This window comes from Chiloscyllium plagiosum, chromosome 22 (assembly GCF_004010195.1).
Source record: "Chiloscyllium plagiosum isolate BGI_BamShark_2017 chromosome 22, ASM401019v2, whole genome shotgun sequence".
Classification (NCBI taxonomy): Eukaryota; Metazoa; Chordata; class Chondrichthyes; order Orectolobiformes; family Hemiscylliidae; genus Chiloscyllium; species Chiloscyllium plagiosum.
In genome coordinates this window covers 42,379,708-42,398,991 of record NC_057731.1, presented here as the reverse complement: position 1 = coordinate 42,398,991, position 19,284 = coordinate 42,379,708, and the positions used below count along the sequence as shown (strand labels likewise).

General features: G+C 41.1%; 1 protein-coding gene across 1 annotated transcript in view; it reads left to right on the top strand.

Moving 5' to 3' along the window:
• rrp12 (ribosomal RNA processing 12 homolog) overlaps positions 1 to 19,284 on the top strand; it is a 53,469-nt gene that overhangs the window by 20,169 nt on the left and 14,016 nt on the right. Inside the window, exons 15-25 of the mRNA XM_043712868.1 lie at positions 2,100 to 2,221; positions 6,314 to 6,378; positions 8,872 to 9,034; positions 9,932 to 10,086; positions 10,362 to 10,429; positions 10,861 to 10,954; positions 12,331 to 12,489; positions 12,614 to 12,694; positions 16,975 to 17,080; positions 17,322 to 17,429; positions 17,857 to 18,014. Of these exons, the coding sequence (XP_043568803.1) occupies positions 2,100 to 2,221; positions 6,314 to 6,378; positions 8,872 to 9,034; positions 9,932 to 10,086; positions 10,362 to 10,429; positions 10,861 to 10,954; positions 12,331 to 12,489; positions 12,614 to 12,694; positions 16,975 to 17,080; positions 17,322 to 17,429; positions 17,857 to 18,014 (1,279 nt within the window). The remainder of the gene's footprint in view (positions 1 to 2,099; positions 2,222 to 6,313; positions 6,379 to 8,871; positions 9,035 to 9,931; positions 10,087 to 10,361; positions 10,430 to 10,860; positions 10,955 to 12,330; positions 12,490 to 12,613; positions 12,695 to 16,974; positions 17,081 to 17,321; positions 17,430 to 17,856; positions 18,015 to 19,284) is intronic.

Sequence of the window (19,284 nt, the reverse complement as noted above, 5' to 3'; positions counted from 1 at the left end):
TACTAATTAGTCTACCATGCGGAACCTTGTTAAGACTTTACTAAAGTCTAAGTAAACAAAATTGACCGCTCTGCCCTCTCTAATCTTCTTGGTTACTTTCTCAAAAAAACTCAATCAAGTTTGACACATGATTTCTCTCGCACAAAACCATGCTGACTATCCCTAATCATTCCTTGCACCTCCAAATGCTTATAAATACTATCTTTCAGAATCACTTCCAACAACTTACAGAATAAAAAAGGTTTACTACAACTATATTGATGTTGGTGGGTCTGCATCTGGAGTACAGTGTCCAGTTTTGGTTTCTTTACTTGAAAATATTATAATTGCTTTAGAAGAGGTTCAGATAAGGTTCACCTGGATCATTCCTGGGATGGAGGGCTTAAGTGAGGATACAAATTAAGAGATACAAGCACCAGAGTTTAAAGTGTTGTTTAGGCAGGGTTCAGGCATGTGATTTCTGGTTAGAGTTTTATTCCAGCTCTCTGTTAACCAAATCCCACCTGCTGATTACTTGTTTTCGATATATTTGCACATAGTCAAGTTCTCATCCAGTTATACTCACATCAACATTGTCTGTTTTATAGTTATACTTGGCATCAGACCCTACTAGATATTAACAAGGAGCATTTAGCACCACTGCTCCACTGTTCAGTAAGATCATGGCTGACCTATTAGTATTTTGAATTCCATTTTCCCACCTATTCCAAAAACCTTTTATTGCATGTCTGGCAAGAATTAATCTACCGGAGTCTGAAAAATATTTATTGACCCTGATTCACTGCCTTCTTTAAAAGTCTCACAACTCTCAGAAAATATTCTTTTCATCTTTGTTCTGAAAGGCGAAGCTCTAATTTTTAAACAGGGTCCACTAGTTCTGGACTCGTCCACAAGAAGAACATCTTTTTCATGTCCATCAAGACTTCTGGATCTTGTATAATGTTTTCTAATCAACCTGTTTAGAGATGTTATAGAATGGGTGATACATAGAATCATAGAATGCTACTGTGCAGAAAGAGACCAGTTGATCCATTGAGTCTGCACTAACCCTCCAAAGAACATCACATACAGATAATCTTGATGAAAACACCTAAGATCTTAAGGTACGGTATAGGGTCGATACCCAGAGGATGGTTTATTTCTTGTAGGGGAGACTATAATTAAGGGATATAGTTTAACACTAAGACTCTCCTTTCTAAGACGCCATTGGGAAATGTTTTCCTTGGTTGTTAAAGTGAGGAATTTTCTAGTGGGGACTGAGTCTTCACATTCACTCAAGGCTGAGTTAGATGGAATTTAGATAGACAGAGGGGTCTATCTAGTGGAGATGAGACTGCGACCAAATCAACCATATTTTAATTGAATAATAGAGCAGGAAGAAATGGCCTGCTCCTGCTCCTGAATACTCTCTTCTTATGACAGAAAGTAGAGAGTAGCCGTGAATCAGTTTTCTTTCCCCAGAATGAATGGGAGGAGAGATTGATGATTATCAAGGGTCAATACCAGCACCACAACTCTAATGCATTAATATCCTCGACTGGGGTATACAGGCTAACAGACTTTAGGAATCCATGGACAGCTTGGTAAAATGGACAGATAATTAACAGATGAACTATGACAGAAATATGAAGTTATACATTTTGCTGCAAAGCATAAAGAGAAACTGTATAATCTAAATGGTCCAACATGAAGAAAATGCAAGAACAGAAAGATGAAGTGTTTAAAGATGAAAAGTGCAAGTTGAGAAGCTTGTATGAAAAGCATATTGGATCACTGATTTTATAAACAGAGGCTGAGAATATAAAGGAAGGAATTATGCTACCCCTTTACAAAACAGTGGTTAGGCCAGAGCTAGAGTTCTTTGCTATTCTAGGCACCACATTTTAGACATTAAACTTTACAAGCACTGCAAGCAGTAACCCTTTGCACAAATGAGAATTATTTAGAAATCCGAAATACTTGAATGGTGCATGATTCCTGTGTACTATTCCTGTGTCCATTGTTTCCAAATTGCTTCTGGAAATAGTCTCCCTTTATTTACTCTGATCAAACCTCTCATAAAGCGTTGATCTTACTCTATGACATGTCTTTTGCTTTAGGGAGACGTTCGACTTTCCTCGGAGTTGGCTCATTCCTGTGATCCGAGACCATGTAAAACATACACGGCTCACTTTCTTCAACCAATACTTTCTACCCTTGGCTGCAAATCTCAAGAACAGAGGTACTGGTTGGGAGGGTGAGGGAGGGATGGGTCCACACTCAGCTAGGAGAAGACAGCAAAAGGGCTTCTGGGGAGCAGGGGAGGAACACACAAACACAGTTTAGGAGTAGAAGCAAATCACTCAGTCCTTCATAACCACTCCCAACATTCAAGATCAGTGCAGATCGGTTTGTCCTGAATTCCCATCTACCCCAACTATCCTGTGATTCACTTTCCTTACAAGCATCTGACTCTACCTTAGTAACATTCAGTGTACTTACCTCCACTGCCTTCTGAGGCAGTGTGGTCCATGGTCCTACAGGTCTTGGAGCAAAGAATTCCTCTAAGATCTGTCCTGAAAAGGCCACCCATAAGTTTAAAATAGTGATCTCTAGTGCGCCTTCAATAAAAGGAAATAATCTTTCCACATCCACATTGCCAAGACAATTCAGGATCTTTTATACTTAACTCAAGTCACCCCTCACTCTTCTACACTCAAGAGAAAGCTAGGAAAAAGTGAGGACTGCAGATGCTGGAGATCAGAGTCAAGGAGTGCTCGAAAAGCGCAGCCGGTCAGGCAGCATCAAGGAGCAGGAGAAGACCTTCAGGGCAGAGGAGATGACCTGGGGTGCAGTGAGAGAGAGAGACTCACTGAGATCCTTGTAGAGGGAGGAGGAAAACTTCTTCAAGGTAGGCATCCTTGGAAGAGGCTTTGCAGTAAGGTTATAATCAATTAGGGGAAAGTGAGGCCTGCAGATGCTGGAGATCAGAGTCGAGCTGTGTGGTGCTGGGATAACATAGCCAGTCAGGCAGCATGTGAGCAGTGGGCTTATGTCCGAAACATCGACTCTCCTGCTCATGCTGCCTGACCGGCTGTGCTTTTCCAGCAATGCACTCTTCGACTCCAGTGAAAACTTGGCCAGCTGGTCCTCCTAAGGTATCCCGCACATTCCAATTGTTCCTGATAAATTTCCTCTGAACTGCCTCCACATTTACATTATATTCTCCTTGTATACCTGAAGCATAATATCCTAGTTTTTATGATCAATTCCTCATATAAAGGATAACATTTCATAAGCTGCCTTAATTGCTTGCTGTATCTGCATACTAAAGCTTTGTGATTCATATACCAGAGTTCCTTGATCCTGCTGCACATCAAAATTCTGCGCGTTATCTGTTTAAGTAATACTCTGCCTTTTGGTTCCTTTTGCCAAAGTGAACAACTTAACATTTCCTACATTATATGCTATTTTCCTGATTTTTCCCCACTAAACCTCTCTGCATCCTTGTTATATCATTTCACAACACGCATTCTCATTTATCTTTGTATCACCTGCAAATTGAGACACTATACCTTCAGTCCCTTCATCTAAATCATTAATGTTAATTCAGACTTTAGCACAGACTCTGTAGGATACTACTTGTCACACATTGCCGGGTTGAGAAACACCCATTTATGCATTTGTTCTGTATTCTTTTAGTCAGTCGATCTTCTGTCCCTCCTCATACGTTACCACCTACACTGAGTTCCTGTTTTGAGTGATAACACTTTTATATGCCTTCTGGAAATCCAAAAACAGGATATCAGTGGGCTCACCTTCACGTACAATAGATGTTACGCCTTCAGAGAATTCCAATAATTTGGTTAAATGCGATATCCTTTTCAGAAAACCTTGACTCTTCTGATTGTGAAATATTTTTCCAAATGCAAATTATAATATCCTTTGTGACCAATTCTAGCACCTTCCTTATGAAACATATTAAATTAACTGGTATCCTTCCCTCTCCTTGAAAAGACGGGAATATTTTCTACTGTCCAAACTGTTGAAACCTTTCCAGAATCATAACTCATTTTGGAAAATTAACTCCAACATACTGATTACCTCATTAGCCATTTATTTTTAAGATCCTTGAATCAAGTTAATTTAGATTCAGAGATTTAACAACCTGCAGCTCCATTGATTTGTTCAGTGCTACTTTCCATTCCTGAGTGACTATAATTTCACTGATTCCTCTCTTCCTTCAACCTCCTGATTAACAAGTATTACTGGTTTGTTTTTTGTCACCTCTCTGGTGAAGACGGATTCAGATATGTATTCATTTATTGCGCCATTTTCTAAAATCCACTGTTAATTCCTTGGCCTCACTCTTTAGAGGACCAGCACTAAATTCTTGATTTTGTTCCATTTTTAAGATAAGTGTTGAAACTCTTGCTGTTTGTTTCCACATTTCCAGTTAACATCCTCTATGCTGTAATTCATTTGTCCTGATTAACCTTTTAGTCATTTTGTGCCATTGTTTTATATTCCGATCAGTTACCTGACCTGCCGTTCACCATTACACAATACCCTTTCCTTAACTTCATGTATCCGCCCTTTGAATTTTTTTTTGTTGGAATTTAGTTACATGGAGTGTTGAAATATCTCCTTAAATATCTGGCGCTGCGTCTCGACTGATCTATCAATTCGGAACTAGTTCACTTCAGGTAGCTTAGCTTTTGTGCTTGTATGCACACTAAATGAACTGGCAGTTCAGAAAGGTAGCTCACCACCAGCTTCTCAAAGGCTCTTGGGATGTGCAATAAATGCCAGCCCAACAAACAATGCCCACCATCCCCTGAATAAATTTTTAAAATTCCCACGTAGTTACCCTTATTTAAATTCAAAATACTAGTTTTAGACCTCCTCCTTTTCAGACTGGATGTAAGTTCTATCGTGTTATGAGGTCTATTACCTAGCACCATTACTTTGAAGTAATTAATTCATCCTTTCAATTTACACAATACTACGTCCAATATAAGCTCATCTCTTTGGTTCCAGAGCATGCTGAACTAAGAAACTACCTTGAAAGCATTCATACCGTGAGCCTACGATTGTAAATCTGATTTTTCCAGTTTATATGTGGAATATCATCATCTATGCTTATTACCATCACATTGTCACAAACATCCAGTATTTTTTCTTGTATACTTAAGTCTTCCACATTATGGTTACTGTTTTGGAGCCTGTAGATCATTCACACTAATGACTTGTTTCCATTACACTTCTTCATCTCCATCCAAACCAATTCTGCTGACTTGCACTATCTCTAACTCCTGCACCAGTGCCACCTTTGGTTAGGAGTGTTATCCCTTCACCTGAAGCTGTTCATTCTTCTCGAATGTCATATACTCATCAGTGTTCAGATCCAAATCTCTTGCTAGGTAAGTGGTTTTCCCGGTATGATTCATGAGGGTTCTTGAGGTGGTCTGTGGGTGGTCTTAAATACAAGTTACTGACACACCACACTGCAGCTAACACTAGTAAACAAGTCTGAATCATCATCTTGTCCGACACTGTCTTTAATAAGACACTGGACTTTAGTAAGGCATTTGATCAGGTTCTCCACTGTAGGCTGATGGAGAAGGTGAAGTTGCATGGGGTCCATGGTGTTCTAGCTTGATGGATAGAGAACTGGCTGGGCAACAGGACACAGTGTCTAAGTAAGGCCATCAGATCATGTTTATTTACTTCAATGAGTGCTTTTGTTTCATTTACTTGTTAAGAATGCTCAGCACATTCAGATGCAGAGCCTTTTGCTTTTTTGTTATCTTTACAGCATTTAGTCTTGACTGTTTTTCTCTGTCTAATCATGTCATTTTTCTGACCGTAGTATTTTGGCATTAGAATTTTGCTGCTTTTCCTTGATTCTATCCCTTGATTTATTACTGTTTCCAAAGATTGATCCTTCACCAACCCCTTTTAGTAAGCACACTCAGCTGAATGCTGGAAGTCTGAGTGCTGGGGAAACACAGAAGGTCTGCCGGCATCTATTGAGAGAAAAACAAGTTAACATTTCGAATCCAATGACCCTTTATCAGGAAGGATCTGGCATTAATATTTTCCCCCATACACTGAATTTTCACTGAACAAAATTCCCAGATGTTCTCTCCCCACCCCCCTTTGTCTGTCTCTGTCTCTCTCTCACTCACTCTCACACATAGTCTCCTCTCGCTGGCACATGCACTTAATTGGAGGAAGCAGTGGGGTGATGGGAAATTTTGGCCTTGATGTTGGCGCAGTATGTCCAGTTATGGTGTGTGTTCTGGTGCTGAACTTCTCTTTCTCTCTGCAGCACTTGAACTCGCTCAGTCTGGACGACCTCTTGAAGCTAAAATTTATGACACGTTGCAATGGCAGGTAAGGACCAAGAGGTGGAACCAGTGACAGCAGTGACTCTATAGAAGGGGGAGGATCTGTATTCCTGGGCTCTCTTATACATAACTCCATTCAACTGCAGTCTGCTACTGTGCTAGATGCTGCTCTCTCACCAGAGAACAGTCTAATTTAGGCTGTTGAGGTGCAAATTCCCTCTGTCTTTGTGTGGATAGTTGGGTTTGGGATTTTTAAATGCATTCACAGGATGGCAAGGCAGTATTTATTGTCCTTTCCTAATTGCTCTTGAGAAGATGGTAGTCAGCTGCAGCCTTGAATCACTGCCATCTTTGTACTTCAGTTGCTTACTTGGTGCAGTTGGGGTGAAAGTTTGAGGTTTTGATGAAGTGACAATGAAGGGATGGTGATATGGTTCCAAGAAGGGATGGTGAGTTGCTTGGATGGCACTTGCAGTTGATGTTCCATGTGCCTGCTGGCCTTCTCTTGCTAGGTAAGTGGTTTTCCAAGTATGTCTTATGAGGGTTCTTGAGGTGGCCTGTGGGTGGTCAAGTCACACAACATTGCAGCTAACACTAAGCAAGTCTGAACCATCATTCTGTCCGACAGTGGACTTTAGTAAGGCGTTTGATCAGGTTCTCCACTGTAGGCTGATGGAGAAGGTGAAGTCGCATGGGGTCAAGGGTGTTCTAGCTTGATGGATAGAGAACTGGCTGGGCAACATGAGACAGAGTAGTAATGGGAGGGAGTTTCTCAAAATGGAGACCTGTGACCAGGGGTGTTCCATAGGGATCTGTGCTGGGACCACTGTTGTTTATGATATATATAAATGATTTGGAGGAAGATATCAGTTGCCTGATTAGCATGTTTGCAGATGACACCAAGATTGGTGGTGTAGCAGGTAGTGAAGGGGACTGTTGGAGAATACAGCAGAATATTAATAGATTGGAGAGATGGGCAGAGAAATGGCAGATGGAGTTCAATCTGGGCAAATGCGAGGTGATGCGTTTTAGAAGATCCAATTCAAGAGCAAACTATACAGTAAATGGAAAAGTACTGGGGAAAATTCATGGCAGAGAGATCTGGGTGTTCAGGTCCATTGTTCCCTGAAGGTGGCAAAGCAGGTCTGGAAAGTGGTCATGAAGGCATTCGGCATGCTTTCCTTCATTGAACAAGGTTTTGAGCACAAGAGTTACCAGATCATGTTACAGTCGTACAGGACTTTGGTTCAGCCACATTTGGAATACTGCATATAGTTCTGGTCGCCACATTATCAAAAGGATGTGGATGCTTTGGAGATGGTGCAGAGGAGGTTCACCAGGATGTTGCCTGGTATGGAGAGCGCTAATTCGGAAGAGAGGTTGAATAGATTAGGATTATTTTCATTAGTAAGACAGAGGTTGAGGGGGAATCTGATTGAGGTCTACAAAATCATGAGAGGTATAGACAGGGTGGATAACAAGAAGCTTTTTCCCAGAGCAGGGGACTCGTGACCCCTAGTAATTGAGTTCAAAGTGAGAGGGGAATGTTTAGGAGAGATATGCATGGAAAGTTCTTTACACAGAGGATGGTGGGGACCTGGAATGCACTGCCAGTGGAGCTGATAGGGGCAGACATGATAGTTTAATTTAAGTTGTATCTAGACAGATACATGTATGGGCAGAGAGCAAAGGGATACAGATCCTTGGAAAATGGGCGGTAGATTTAGATAGAGGAAATGGATCGGCACAGGCTTGGAGGGCCGAAGGGCCTGTTTCTATGCTGTAATTTTCTTTATCTTCACATTCACGTGCATCATACAACCAGACGAACTCTGCATGGCACATTGGCCTCTGAGAAAACTATGCGATTATAACTCATGTTAGAATGTTTCAACTAAATGTATTCCCTTTTTTCAGAGTGAAATAACTACATTTAATAAAAAACTTGTATGCATGTACGTTTATTACATTTGGTAGTGAAGAACAAGTGAAGTATTTATATTTTTTATTAATTCCCGTTAATTCTGATTAATCTTTTTATGGTGACAAACAGAAGTAGGTGCAAGTATTAACATTTATCAGCACAAGCGAGAATGTTTTTCAGGTCTTGTTGCATGCATGCATGCAGGCAGAGTATTTAAGGTATCTGAGGAATCTGAAATAATACTGTTTATGCTGTCATCAATGATTGTATCCACTATTCATTTTTATGGAAGGAATATCATTGATGAAGCGCCTTAGGATTCCCTGAGGAACTCCTGCAGTGAAGCCCTGGAGCTGAGATGATTGGCCTTCACTTACAACATTTTCCTTTGTGCTATGTATGAATCCGGTGGAGATATTTTCTCCAATCATCATTCACTTCAGTTTTGCTCGAGCTCCTAGTCAAATGCTGCCGTAATGTCAAGGGCAGTTGTTCTTACCTCACCTCTGGAATTAATCAATTCTCTCCATCATTGAACCAAGGCTTTCCCTTGGTGTTATTCTCTGTACTCTGACTGTAGATCATTTGCTGATCACCAGTGTTTATTTTGTTTAGATTTGGACAATGCTGCCAGGATTCTGCACAAAACCCACAGACACAGCAGTGGCTTTCAAAGGTATTGCGAGGACTTTGGGCACAGTCATCAGTGACCACCCAGACCTCCGACTCACCATTTGTCAGGCGCTTCGCACGCTCATCAACAAAGGTTGTGAAAATGGTGAGTTGTGGCTTCGGTAACAGAGATTTCACCTGGAGAAATATTGAAGAAGCTCCACAAGCAATCCAGTACCAATTGGCTTTCTATCCATCCCGAAACAGTCGCAATTCCAATGCAAATCGTGATCAGTCCCAAGTTGTTAAATGGTGCTCCTGGGTTTTGCTGAGTTTACATTGAAAGGTGTATATTCCTTGACTAGAGATGCTGCACCTGTGGAGCCTCCTGCTGAATTCACTCTTGTACTGAGAGTGCTGTACCATGGTTGGTCTCATTAACTGGCAAAGCTGCACCTACGAGGTGGTGTGGCATAGTGCTAATGTCACTGAACCAGTAATCTGAAAACCCAAGTAAATGCCTTAGGGGACGTGGATTCAAATCCCATTGTAATAGATGGTGAAACTTGAAATTAGTTAAAGTTTTGAGTTAAAAGCTAGACTTTTGGCAACCATGCAACTATTGTTGAACCAGTTCACTCCTTTAATTTAATGAAAGATATCTGATCTGTCAGTTTTATCCAGCCTTGTCAACATGTGACTTCTGACCTGCAGCAATGGTGTGATTGTTAACTGCCCTTTGAAATGACGTAGGGAGCCTTCCGGGTCAAGGGCAACTAGGGACGTGCAGCAAATGCTCACTTTCCAACAGCTCGTACATTCCAAATAAGAATAAAAACAATTCTGCCTGGGTGGACGGGAGAGCTGGCCACCCAGGCTCAGGTGGATGGGAGAGCTGCCACCGGGCCTGACCCTTCAATAGGGAGGAGCCTCAGCAGGTCAGATTCTGGTTGAGAGGGGGACAGTGTACTCTGTCCAGTCAGCTGTACTGTCTCTGTGGTGCAGGAGGAGGCTTGAATCTGAGTTGATGTGAACACATACCATTTGCTTCTTATTCTTCCAGAGACTGATCGAGCTGAAGTGAGTCGATTTGCCAAGAATTTCTTGCCAGTCCTGTTTAATGTTTATAGCACAGAACCAGCAAGTGGAGAGAGTGCAGCCTACAGACTGCCTGTGCTTGACACTATCAAAGTATACCTGACTCTAACTGACCAGCAGGTGTGTTTGTTGATATCAACTTGGAAACATCGCCAATCACCTCTGATTTTGTCATTCTGAAATCTGAGTGTAAACTATTTTCTAATTTCAGACTGTGACTGTGCCTTAAATTCACAATTGTATTGGCATATACTGGCACTCTCTGATCTTTGAGTTACACTCTGAGCTGAGATTGTGATTAATTTTCTGAACGGGTTTGTCAATGTACCTGCCCAGACATTGAGTACAGATTAATAGACTGCCCTGTTGTCTAATTCCCTGCTACTGTTTGACAGCTGGTGTGTGGATTTCTGGACAAGGCCAGTGAGAAGCTGAAGAAGGCAGAGAATTCAGAGTTCACGCGGTAAGGAGAACATCACCAAAAGGCAGATATGTTAACCATGCGCTGGCCTTAGACCAGAGGCATGAGGGCATGTTGGCTGGCTTCATACTCTAGAATGCAATTTCAAAGAAAAACGTATTTTGAATCAGTATGCTCAGACAGGAGACATTTGCAGTGCAAGTAGGGCTTAATACCAGACCTCCTTGCCCAGAGGCAAGGACACAACCACTGTGTCACGGATGCATTTCCCTTAGCCAATAGTTTAACTCTGAATGTATTTCTTGCAGTGCCATAGTTGATGAATAGTCAAGTGAAATTATTGTGTGCATCATTAAATTAGAATTGGACCAATATTTCTTAAAATGATTAAAATTTCAAAGTTGAGACTAAGCTATTTATTTTCCAAGTTTACAGTAAGACAGTTGTACACTCAATGTTTTGGTTTCCAATAGGCTGTCACTTATGGACCTGATTGTGGCAATGGCACCTGTGGTCGATGAGCTCAGCATGAATAACGTTTTCCAGACCATCCTCCCATTCTTGCAGGTAAACAGCGATGTTACAGGTTTCTACTTGATTGAACCAGAGGCATGATGAGCATGTTATTCATCTGATTTAAAATAATTGGTTACAAGAGTAGTCAAGTTCAAAATGTGTTGATGCAGCCTGAGAGTTGACAGGTTTTACAGAGTAGAAATGTTTTGATAGAGTGAAATTAATGGGAACCCTGGTGACTTTCTAGTGCTGGAGACGACTCTTAGTCTAGGAGCAGTAGAGAATTCTTTTAGTGTGTTTGAGATGTTTTCTTAATGCCAAAGAAGTGTTCCTTGGGTTTGGAAGGTGGAGTCTGTCTTCTGGAATCCTACAAAAATACAATTGCTTTGGAGCACTGAGTAGGTAGAATCTTGTTGGAACTTGCTAAGGTGGGGAGAGCTGGGTGGGTGGTGGATATAGTAGGGCATAGGCCAGGAAAGTCAAGTTGTCACTTGCAACAGTGTCAGAAAGCTGCATTAGACATGGGAGTTGACCATTCAGCCCATCGATCCTGATCAATACAATCATAGCTAATTGATCACATCATTGCCTTTTAATCACCCATCCCCAAAATATTCCACACATTGTAATCAGAAATTGCTCAATCCCTACCTTAAACATACTCAAAAATAGGTGACACATTTTCACATATTCCCATTGTGATTATGAATGTGGAAATTTAAAATTGAAATGCAAGAATAAAGATGGACTGACTTGAAAGTAAGTCCTGACCCAGTTATTTATATAAATCTTAAAGATAGAATGTGTAATTTAGAAAATGGTGGGGCTGAATTGTGTCTTGCTCTGGTTCACATCAACACCCATACCATTGACTCACCTACTCTAATGCCTTTCACCTTGACCTGCATTGGACTATGTTCCAGTGTACTGGTCACTTTTTTCTGACCGCATCTGTGAAATAGAGACACAGTTAATATTTTGAATCTAGTTCTGATGAAAGGTCATCAACTCAGACTTTAACTCTTTCCCTCTACAGATGCCAACAGACTGCTAAGTTTCTTCAGAACTTTGTTTTTATTTCAGGTTTTCAGCATCCGCACTATTTTGAGTTGGTATAACCTTACATTTAGAGCTGGAGCATTCAAGGTTGATGTCGGGAAGTTTACACTAAAGGGTTTGGAAATCTGGAACTTCCTTAAGTAACTGTTAAAGCTGAGCCCAGTTGAAAATTCAGTATTTAAGATGTTCGGGAAATGACTTAAAACCCATAACTCGATTTGATAAGATTTTTAAGTACAGAGCTAAGCCTGGTAGATAGAGTTTTCCCAGATCAACTCTGATCTAATTAAATGGTGAAAGCTTGAGGGACTGAGTTCCTGTTCGCACCTGAGTGATCCAACTATGCTGTTTTGCTCTTTCTGTGATAGAGCAAAGATCATCATGTCCAGAAGAAGGCCTATCGAATCCTTGAGGAGATGTGTGGTGGGGAGAGGGAAGCATGCAGACAATTTGTTCATAAACATTTGGAGGAAATGAAAGAAACATTGCTGGGATCTCTGAAGAGTGCAGCCTCTCCTGCAAAGAGGGTGAGTGTACCACTGAAAGGAAGATTCTTCCAGTGTATGTAAATGGGCTACTGAGACAATTATGGAGTGTGGTGTCTGTGGTGGATCACTCTAAATTTCTCTCTCTCTCTTTTTCTCCACCTAGCCAAGGTTAAAATGTCTGATTCATATTGTCAAACAGCTGTCAGTGGAACATCAGCCATTCATTGTTGCGTTGCTTCCTGAGGTAGGACACCATCAATTATTCGAACCATTTATTTTTCCATCTAGCTGTCTGCTGAAATGTTCTTGGAGTGCTGACTTGTTGCATGGTATTGTGTTTTAGGTTAGAGCGTTTTCCAGTTCACAGATTGGAGAATATTGTGTCCCAAACCTTCTCCAACTGTGACCCATTTTTGAGGCATGAAAATTGCCATGAACTTGCAGTGAGAACTGAGGTGGGCGAGAGCTGAGAGATCAGGGCTTTCACCTTCAAAGATTTTGAAAATAAATTATTTTCAATTAATTTATTTACCCCTGAGGCAGGGTACAGGTCTGTGATGTCGCTCGCACAGATTTAAAAAAAAGTTAGAGTTTAGATGAACCTCTCAGCCTTCTTGGAGCTTTATGATAGCCGTTGCTACCCCAGTGTCTCATGAACGCCCTCAGCTCACGGGTCACAATTTGGGAAGTACGGTCTTGAAACATCCCATGAGACCTCTCGTGATGAGGAGAGACTCCCCTGCTGTCCGTGTTGGCATTCCCCTCACCCTGAGCCAATATTATCAGAAACAAACTAGTCGTTGGTTGCACTTGGTGCTGGCTCTGTTGCTAAAGTCTGACAACCATTATTCTCGAAATGTCAGGTTATATGAACTGGAAATGTTTAAACAGCTTTGGTCTCTTTTCAAGAGAAAAGAGAAGACTAAAAGGTGATCCAATAGAAATCAAATATGAAAGTTTAGAGCAGACAAAGAATGTTTGTTCCTGTCCTCAATAAAAGAAGTCAACAAAGGCCATTTGTGGCACATTGGTAGTGTCCCTACCTGTAAGCCAGAAGGCCCAGGTTCAATGTGGTGCCACTATTTAAGAAAGGTGGTAAGGAAAAGCCAGGGAACTATAGACTGGTGAGCCTGACATTGGAGGTGGGCAAATTGTTGGAGGGAATCCTGAGGGACAGGATTTACATGCATTTGGAAAGGCAAGGACTGATTCGGGCTATTTAAGAAAGGTGGTAAGGAAAAGCCAGGGAACTATAGACTGACATTGGAGGTGGGCAAATTGTTGGAGGGAATCCTGAGGGACAGGATTTACATGCATTTGGAAAGGCAAGGACTGATTCGGGATGGTCAACATGGCTTTGAGAAATCATGTCTCATGAACCTGATTTAGTTTTTGAAGGATTATGAAGAGGATTGATGAGGGCAGAGCGGTGGATGTGATCTATATAGACTTCAATAAGGCATTCGACAAGGTTCCTCATGGTGGACTAGTTAGCAAGGTTACATCTCATGAAATACAGGGAGAACTAGCTATTTGGATACAGGTCTGGCTTGCAGACAGAAGACAGAGTGGTACAGGGTTGCTTTTGAGACTGGAGGCCTGTGACCAGGGGTGTGCCACAAGGATCGGTGCTGGGTCCACTGATTTTTGTCATGTGTATAAATGATTTGGATGTGAATATAGGAGGTACAGTTAGTAAGTTTGCAGGTGACACCAACATTGGAGATGTAGTGGACAGTGAAGAAGGTTATCTCAGAGTACAATGGAATCTTGATCAGATGGGCCAATGGGCTGAGGAGTGGCAGATGGAGTTTAATGTAGATAAATGTACATTTTGGAAAGGCAAATCAGGGCAGGTCTTATACACTTAATGGTAAGGTCCTGGGGAGTGATGCTGAGCAAAGTACCTTGGAGTGCAGGTTAATAGTTTCTTGAAAGTGGAGTCCCAGGTAGATAGGATAGTGAAGATGATGTTTGGTATGCTTTCCTTTATTGGTCAGAGTACTGAGTACAGGAGTTAGGAGGTCATGTTGCAGCTGTACAGGACATTGGTTAGGCCACTGTTGGAATATTGTATGCAATTCTGGTCTCCCTCACACCAGAAGACTGTTGTGAAACTTGAAAGGGTTCAGAAAAGATTTACAAGGATGTTGCCATTGTTAGAAGATTTGCGCCACCAGTAGAAGCTGAATAGGCTGGGGCTGTTTTCGCTGGAGCATCTGAGGTAGAGGTGTGACCTTATAGAAGTTTATAAAATCATGAGGGGCATAGATAGGGTAATTAGACAAGGTTTTTTTCCGTGTGGTGCGGAATCCAGAACTAGAGGGCATAGGCTTAGGGTGAGAGGGGAAATATTTAAATGGGGCCTAAGGGGCAACGTAATTACGCAGAGGGTAGTGTGTGTGTATGGAATAAGCTTCCAGAGGAAGTGGTGGAGGCTGGTGCAATTCTAACATTTAAAAGGCATCTGGATGGGTACATGAACAGAGGGATATGGGCCGAGTGTTGGCAAATGGGACTAGATTTGGTTAGGATATCTGGTCAGCATCGACCAGTTAGACCTAATGGTATGTTCCCATGCTGAACCTCTCTATGACTCTTAAGTCCCACCTGCTCCATAGATACTCTGAACAGGTTGGCAAGAAAATATCTAAAATATTCAACAAGAAATTCAATAGGGAATTCAGAAGTTTTGTCTTGACCCAGGTGTAGCACCTATACTGCCTGAACTGCAGTGATTTTTGACCCCACCTTTCCAAGGATAATTGGGAATGTATTAAATGGTGGCTTAGTCAGTGATGCCTACATTCTATGAAAAAAAACCTACTGAGCCAAATAGTTGTAAGGCAGGAAATAGCAGAGGTACTTGTATACTTATTTAATAATTCAACCACTGGTTGATAGCCAATGTTTTACTTGTGAAAAGTTGTGGCACTGGAAAAGCACAGCATGTCAAGCAGCATCTGAGGAGCAGGGGAGTGGACGGTTCGGATGTAAGCCCTTCTTCAGGAATGAACTGATGACTTTCCTGATGAAGGGCTTGTGCCCAAAACGTTGACTCTCCTGCTCCTCATGCTGCCTGACCTGCTGTGCTTTTCCAGCACCACCCTTTTTGACTGTGATCTCCAGCATCTGCAGTCCTCATTTTCTCCTAATGTTTTACAAATGTTTAGGAAAAGAGCACATCTATAGGAGAACTAATGGATTCCTTACAAAGGAGAGAATAGAAAATTTAGAAATGGAAAATAATCTGATAAATAGCATAAATATCAGATGGAAAAGTCTTGATTAACCTTATTAAATTCTTTGAATTAGTGAGAGACTAGACATAATGTATTAAATACAGTTTCTGAATTTTCTTTGATCAGATTCCACACGATAGCTTAATGATTAATAGTGGAGTTGGGAGACAAATAACAATATTGTCATCTAGCTTGCTGCAAGACTGGAATAGCAAGGAGGGTAAAGAATGACTGTTCTAAGTTGCAGTAGGTCAAGCCCTACAGGAATCAGTGATGGAATCACTGCAGTTCTCAATTTATATTAATAATGTAGACTTTGGAAATGAAAAGGCAATTTTTATATGACACCAAATAGGTATAGGGTGATAGGAATATAGGGCAACAAAAGGGATCAGGAGTACAAATGCACAAAATCCTTGGAAGTAGCAAGACCATCAAAAACAAACCAACCCCTAGGGCTTACTTCTCAACACAAACTAAACTTATATCAAACATTAGTCAGCCCATGTTTCAACCATTTTAATCATAAAAGTAATAGATACTGGCCAAATTGCAAATGATCTTGAATGCAAAAATGTTAGGGTTTACTCACTGAAAGTAGTTTAAAATGCTGGGTCTCTTTTCCCTTGAAAAGAGAAATGTATAGAAAAATGATAAAAACAGAAATTGCTGGAAAAGCTCGGCATGTGTGTCAGTATCTGGAGAGAAATCAGAGTTAACATTTCGGGTCGAGTGACCATTCCTCAGCAATTTATTTTTGTTTGGTTTAAAGTATCTGCAATTTTTTTGGTTTTTATACAGAAAAATGATGTAAGGTTTTGGTAAAGTAGATGTATGTTTGCATGAGTCGTGAGAATGTGGTCCTCATTATCACAAGGAAATGTTGATGCCAATAAAATGAATACCTTTAAGGGAAGACAAGCAGATGAGATAGAAGGGAATGTAGGGTCATGCTCATAGTTAACTGAGGAAGGATGGAATAATATTCAAGTGTCGCATAGATACCAGTCCGTACTGATTGGGCTTACTGGTCTGTTTCTGCAGTGTATATTTTACATAATTCGTTGGTACTGCTAATGAAGAGCTAACTGAATCGCATCAGAGAACGATCTCATTGTTTGAGCTGTGGCAGTTCCAAATCATAATGCAGCAATTTAGACTGAATTGTAGAAAATGTGGTAAAATGAAGACTGGCCCCTTGCACCACTGTATGGATTGTTGTTTCACGATGTTGATCTTTGACATGTCACAGAATTAATTCAGGAAACCTTTTAATCTGAAGGTTATAATCTGCATGAAAGAAGTCTCCATTGGAGCTCGTAGAAATGGCTACACCTTATTAATTGAGTTTGGACGGGCCTTTTTAAGGTTCTATGAAGACTCGAGAGGTGAGTTTTTATTCTTGGTCTCATTCATCCCTAGTAGTAAATAATTTCTACCTTGTTTCTTAAATTTATGTTAATTAGATGTGCAGACCAGTATTTGCAGAACTATGATGGGCCATTTGGGGTTAGGATATTTTGGAACATTCCCTGAGCACCATTGATGTACCTTGTTAGTATTCTTGCGACTTAAATGCAGAGAAGCTTGTGAGTGTAAAATTCCTAATAAGCTGTGTTTATTTTGTAGAGGCTGTTGGCCAGTACCTGGCATTGGTATATGCTGGTTTAACTGGATCCGTTACAATGATCAGCTGCACCGTTCTTGCACTCACTCGGCTAGTGTTTGAATTCAAAGGTATGGAATGAGAAAAGTAAATATTTAGCTGAAGCTAATATATCTCGATTCTTCCCTTTCATTTTTGTGTATCAGTGAGTGGAGTTTTGTCAATCATCTGTAAAGAAGTGAGACCACAATTACACTTAATTGTGTAAGTCTCTGTGTTGGAATGGTCCAGTCAGTGGATCCGCATCTTGTGCACTGTGATCCTGGAAACATGATCAGTCTTGGGTGCAGTGTGAAATGTTAATTTTTGTGGCTGTTTGAACCAACCATTCCTGGAGCAGCAGAGAATGTTGGTTTGAGAGAATTGGAGTAGATACTGCTGTGTAGGACACTTCTTGAGGAAATAGAAAGGAGGCAAAGGAAGTGACCATCAGCAGGATCTGTTGGAGTTCACACCAACACGGACAAATGATTCTGATTTTCTCCCTCTTGCCCGCAGATCAAATGGATGTATCTACCATTGAGCAGCTGCTTCAAAACATCTGTCTCTTGCTTCAGTCCAAAACACGTGATATCATCAAATCAGCCCTGAGTTTTATCAAAGTTATTCTGTTCATCATGGATACAAAGGTTCTGGCTCAACAGCTACAGCTGCTGGTGAGTGACACTAGACAAAGCTATAATCTCACTTTTTGCAACCAAGCAGCATTACAGCATCCCCAAATCCTAGCTGTGTGGTGCTGCTAATCCATTGACTAGTGATTGCAAGTTAAAGAAATTGTATTCTCAGTCTCCCTCATCCTGCACCGCTAGCTGCCCCTGCCCCACTCTCCCAGTCAAACTGGATACGCAAGAGTAACATGGAAGGTGAATTTGTAGACTACATCTGGGATTGTTTCTTTGAGGAGTGCAATGCAGAACCTATCCAGGAGCAGGCTAATTCAGATCTAGTGATGTGTGATAAGGATGGATTTATAAGAGAGCTTGTATTTAAGAATTCTTGATGGGGTTAATAGTCACAACATAGAATTTCAAATATGGTTTGAGGGAGAGCAGCTCTGGTCTCAACTTTTGAGGGGCAAATACAGAGCCATAAAGAAAGAGTTCTTTAAACTGGCTGAGAAAATAGACTATGGGGATAATCGTGGATGATCAGTGGTAGACACTTAAGCAGATATTTCATAAAACACTGTTTTAAAAAAAATACTCTTATGAACAAGGGGAACTGGGTAAGAGTGACCACTTGTGATAGTAGTGGGAAGTTGCATGTGGAGGCTGAAGAGATTGGGGAGACACTGAATGAATACTTTTCATCAGTATTCACTCAGGAACAGGACATTGATGCTGATGTGAATACTGAGTCACAATTAATTAGAATGGACGGCTTTGAGGTACGTAGGGAAGAGGTGTTGGAAATTCTGGAAAGGGTGAAAATAGATAAGTCCCCTGGGCCTGATGGCATTTATCCTAGGATTCTCTGGGAAGCAAGGAAGGAGATTGCAGAGCCATTGGCCTTGATGTTTATGTCCTCGTTGTCTACAGGAGTAGTGCCAGAAAATTGGAGGCTAGCAAATGTGGTTCCCTTGTTAAAGAAGGGGAGTAGGGATAACCCTAGTAACTATAGGCCGGTGAGTCTCACTTCTGTTGTGGGCAAAGTCTTAGAGAGAATTGTAAGGGATAGGATTTATGAACATCTGGATAGGAATAATATGATCAAGGATAGTCAGCATGGTTTTGTGAAGGGCAAGTCGTGCCTCACAAACCTTATTGAATTCTTTGAAAAGGTGACAAAGGAGGTTGATGAGGGGAAAGCGGTAGATGTGGTATATATGGATTTTAGTAAGGCGTTTGATAAGGTACCCCATGGTAGGCTACTGCAGAAAATACAGAGATATGGCATTGAGGGTGAGTTGGAGGTTTGAATTAG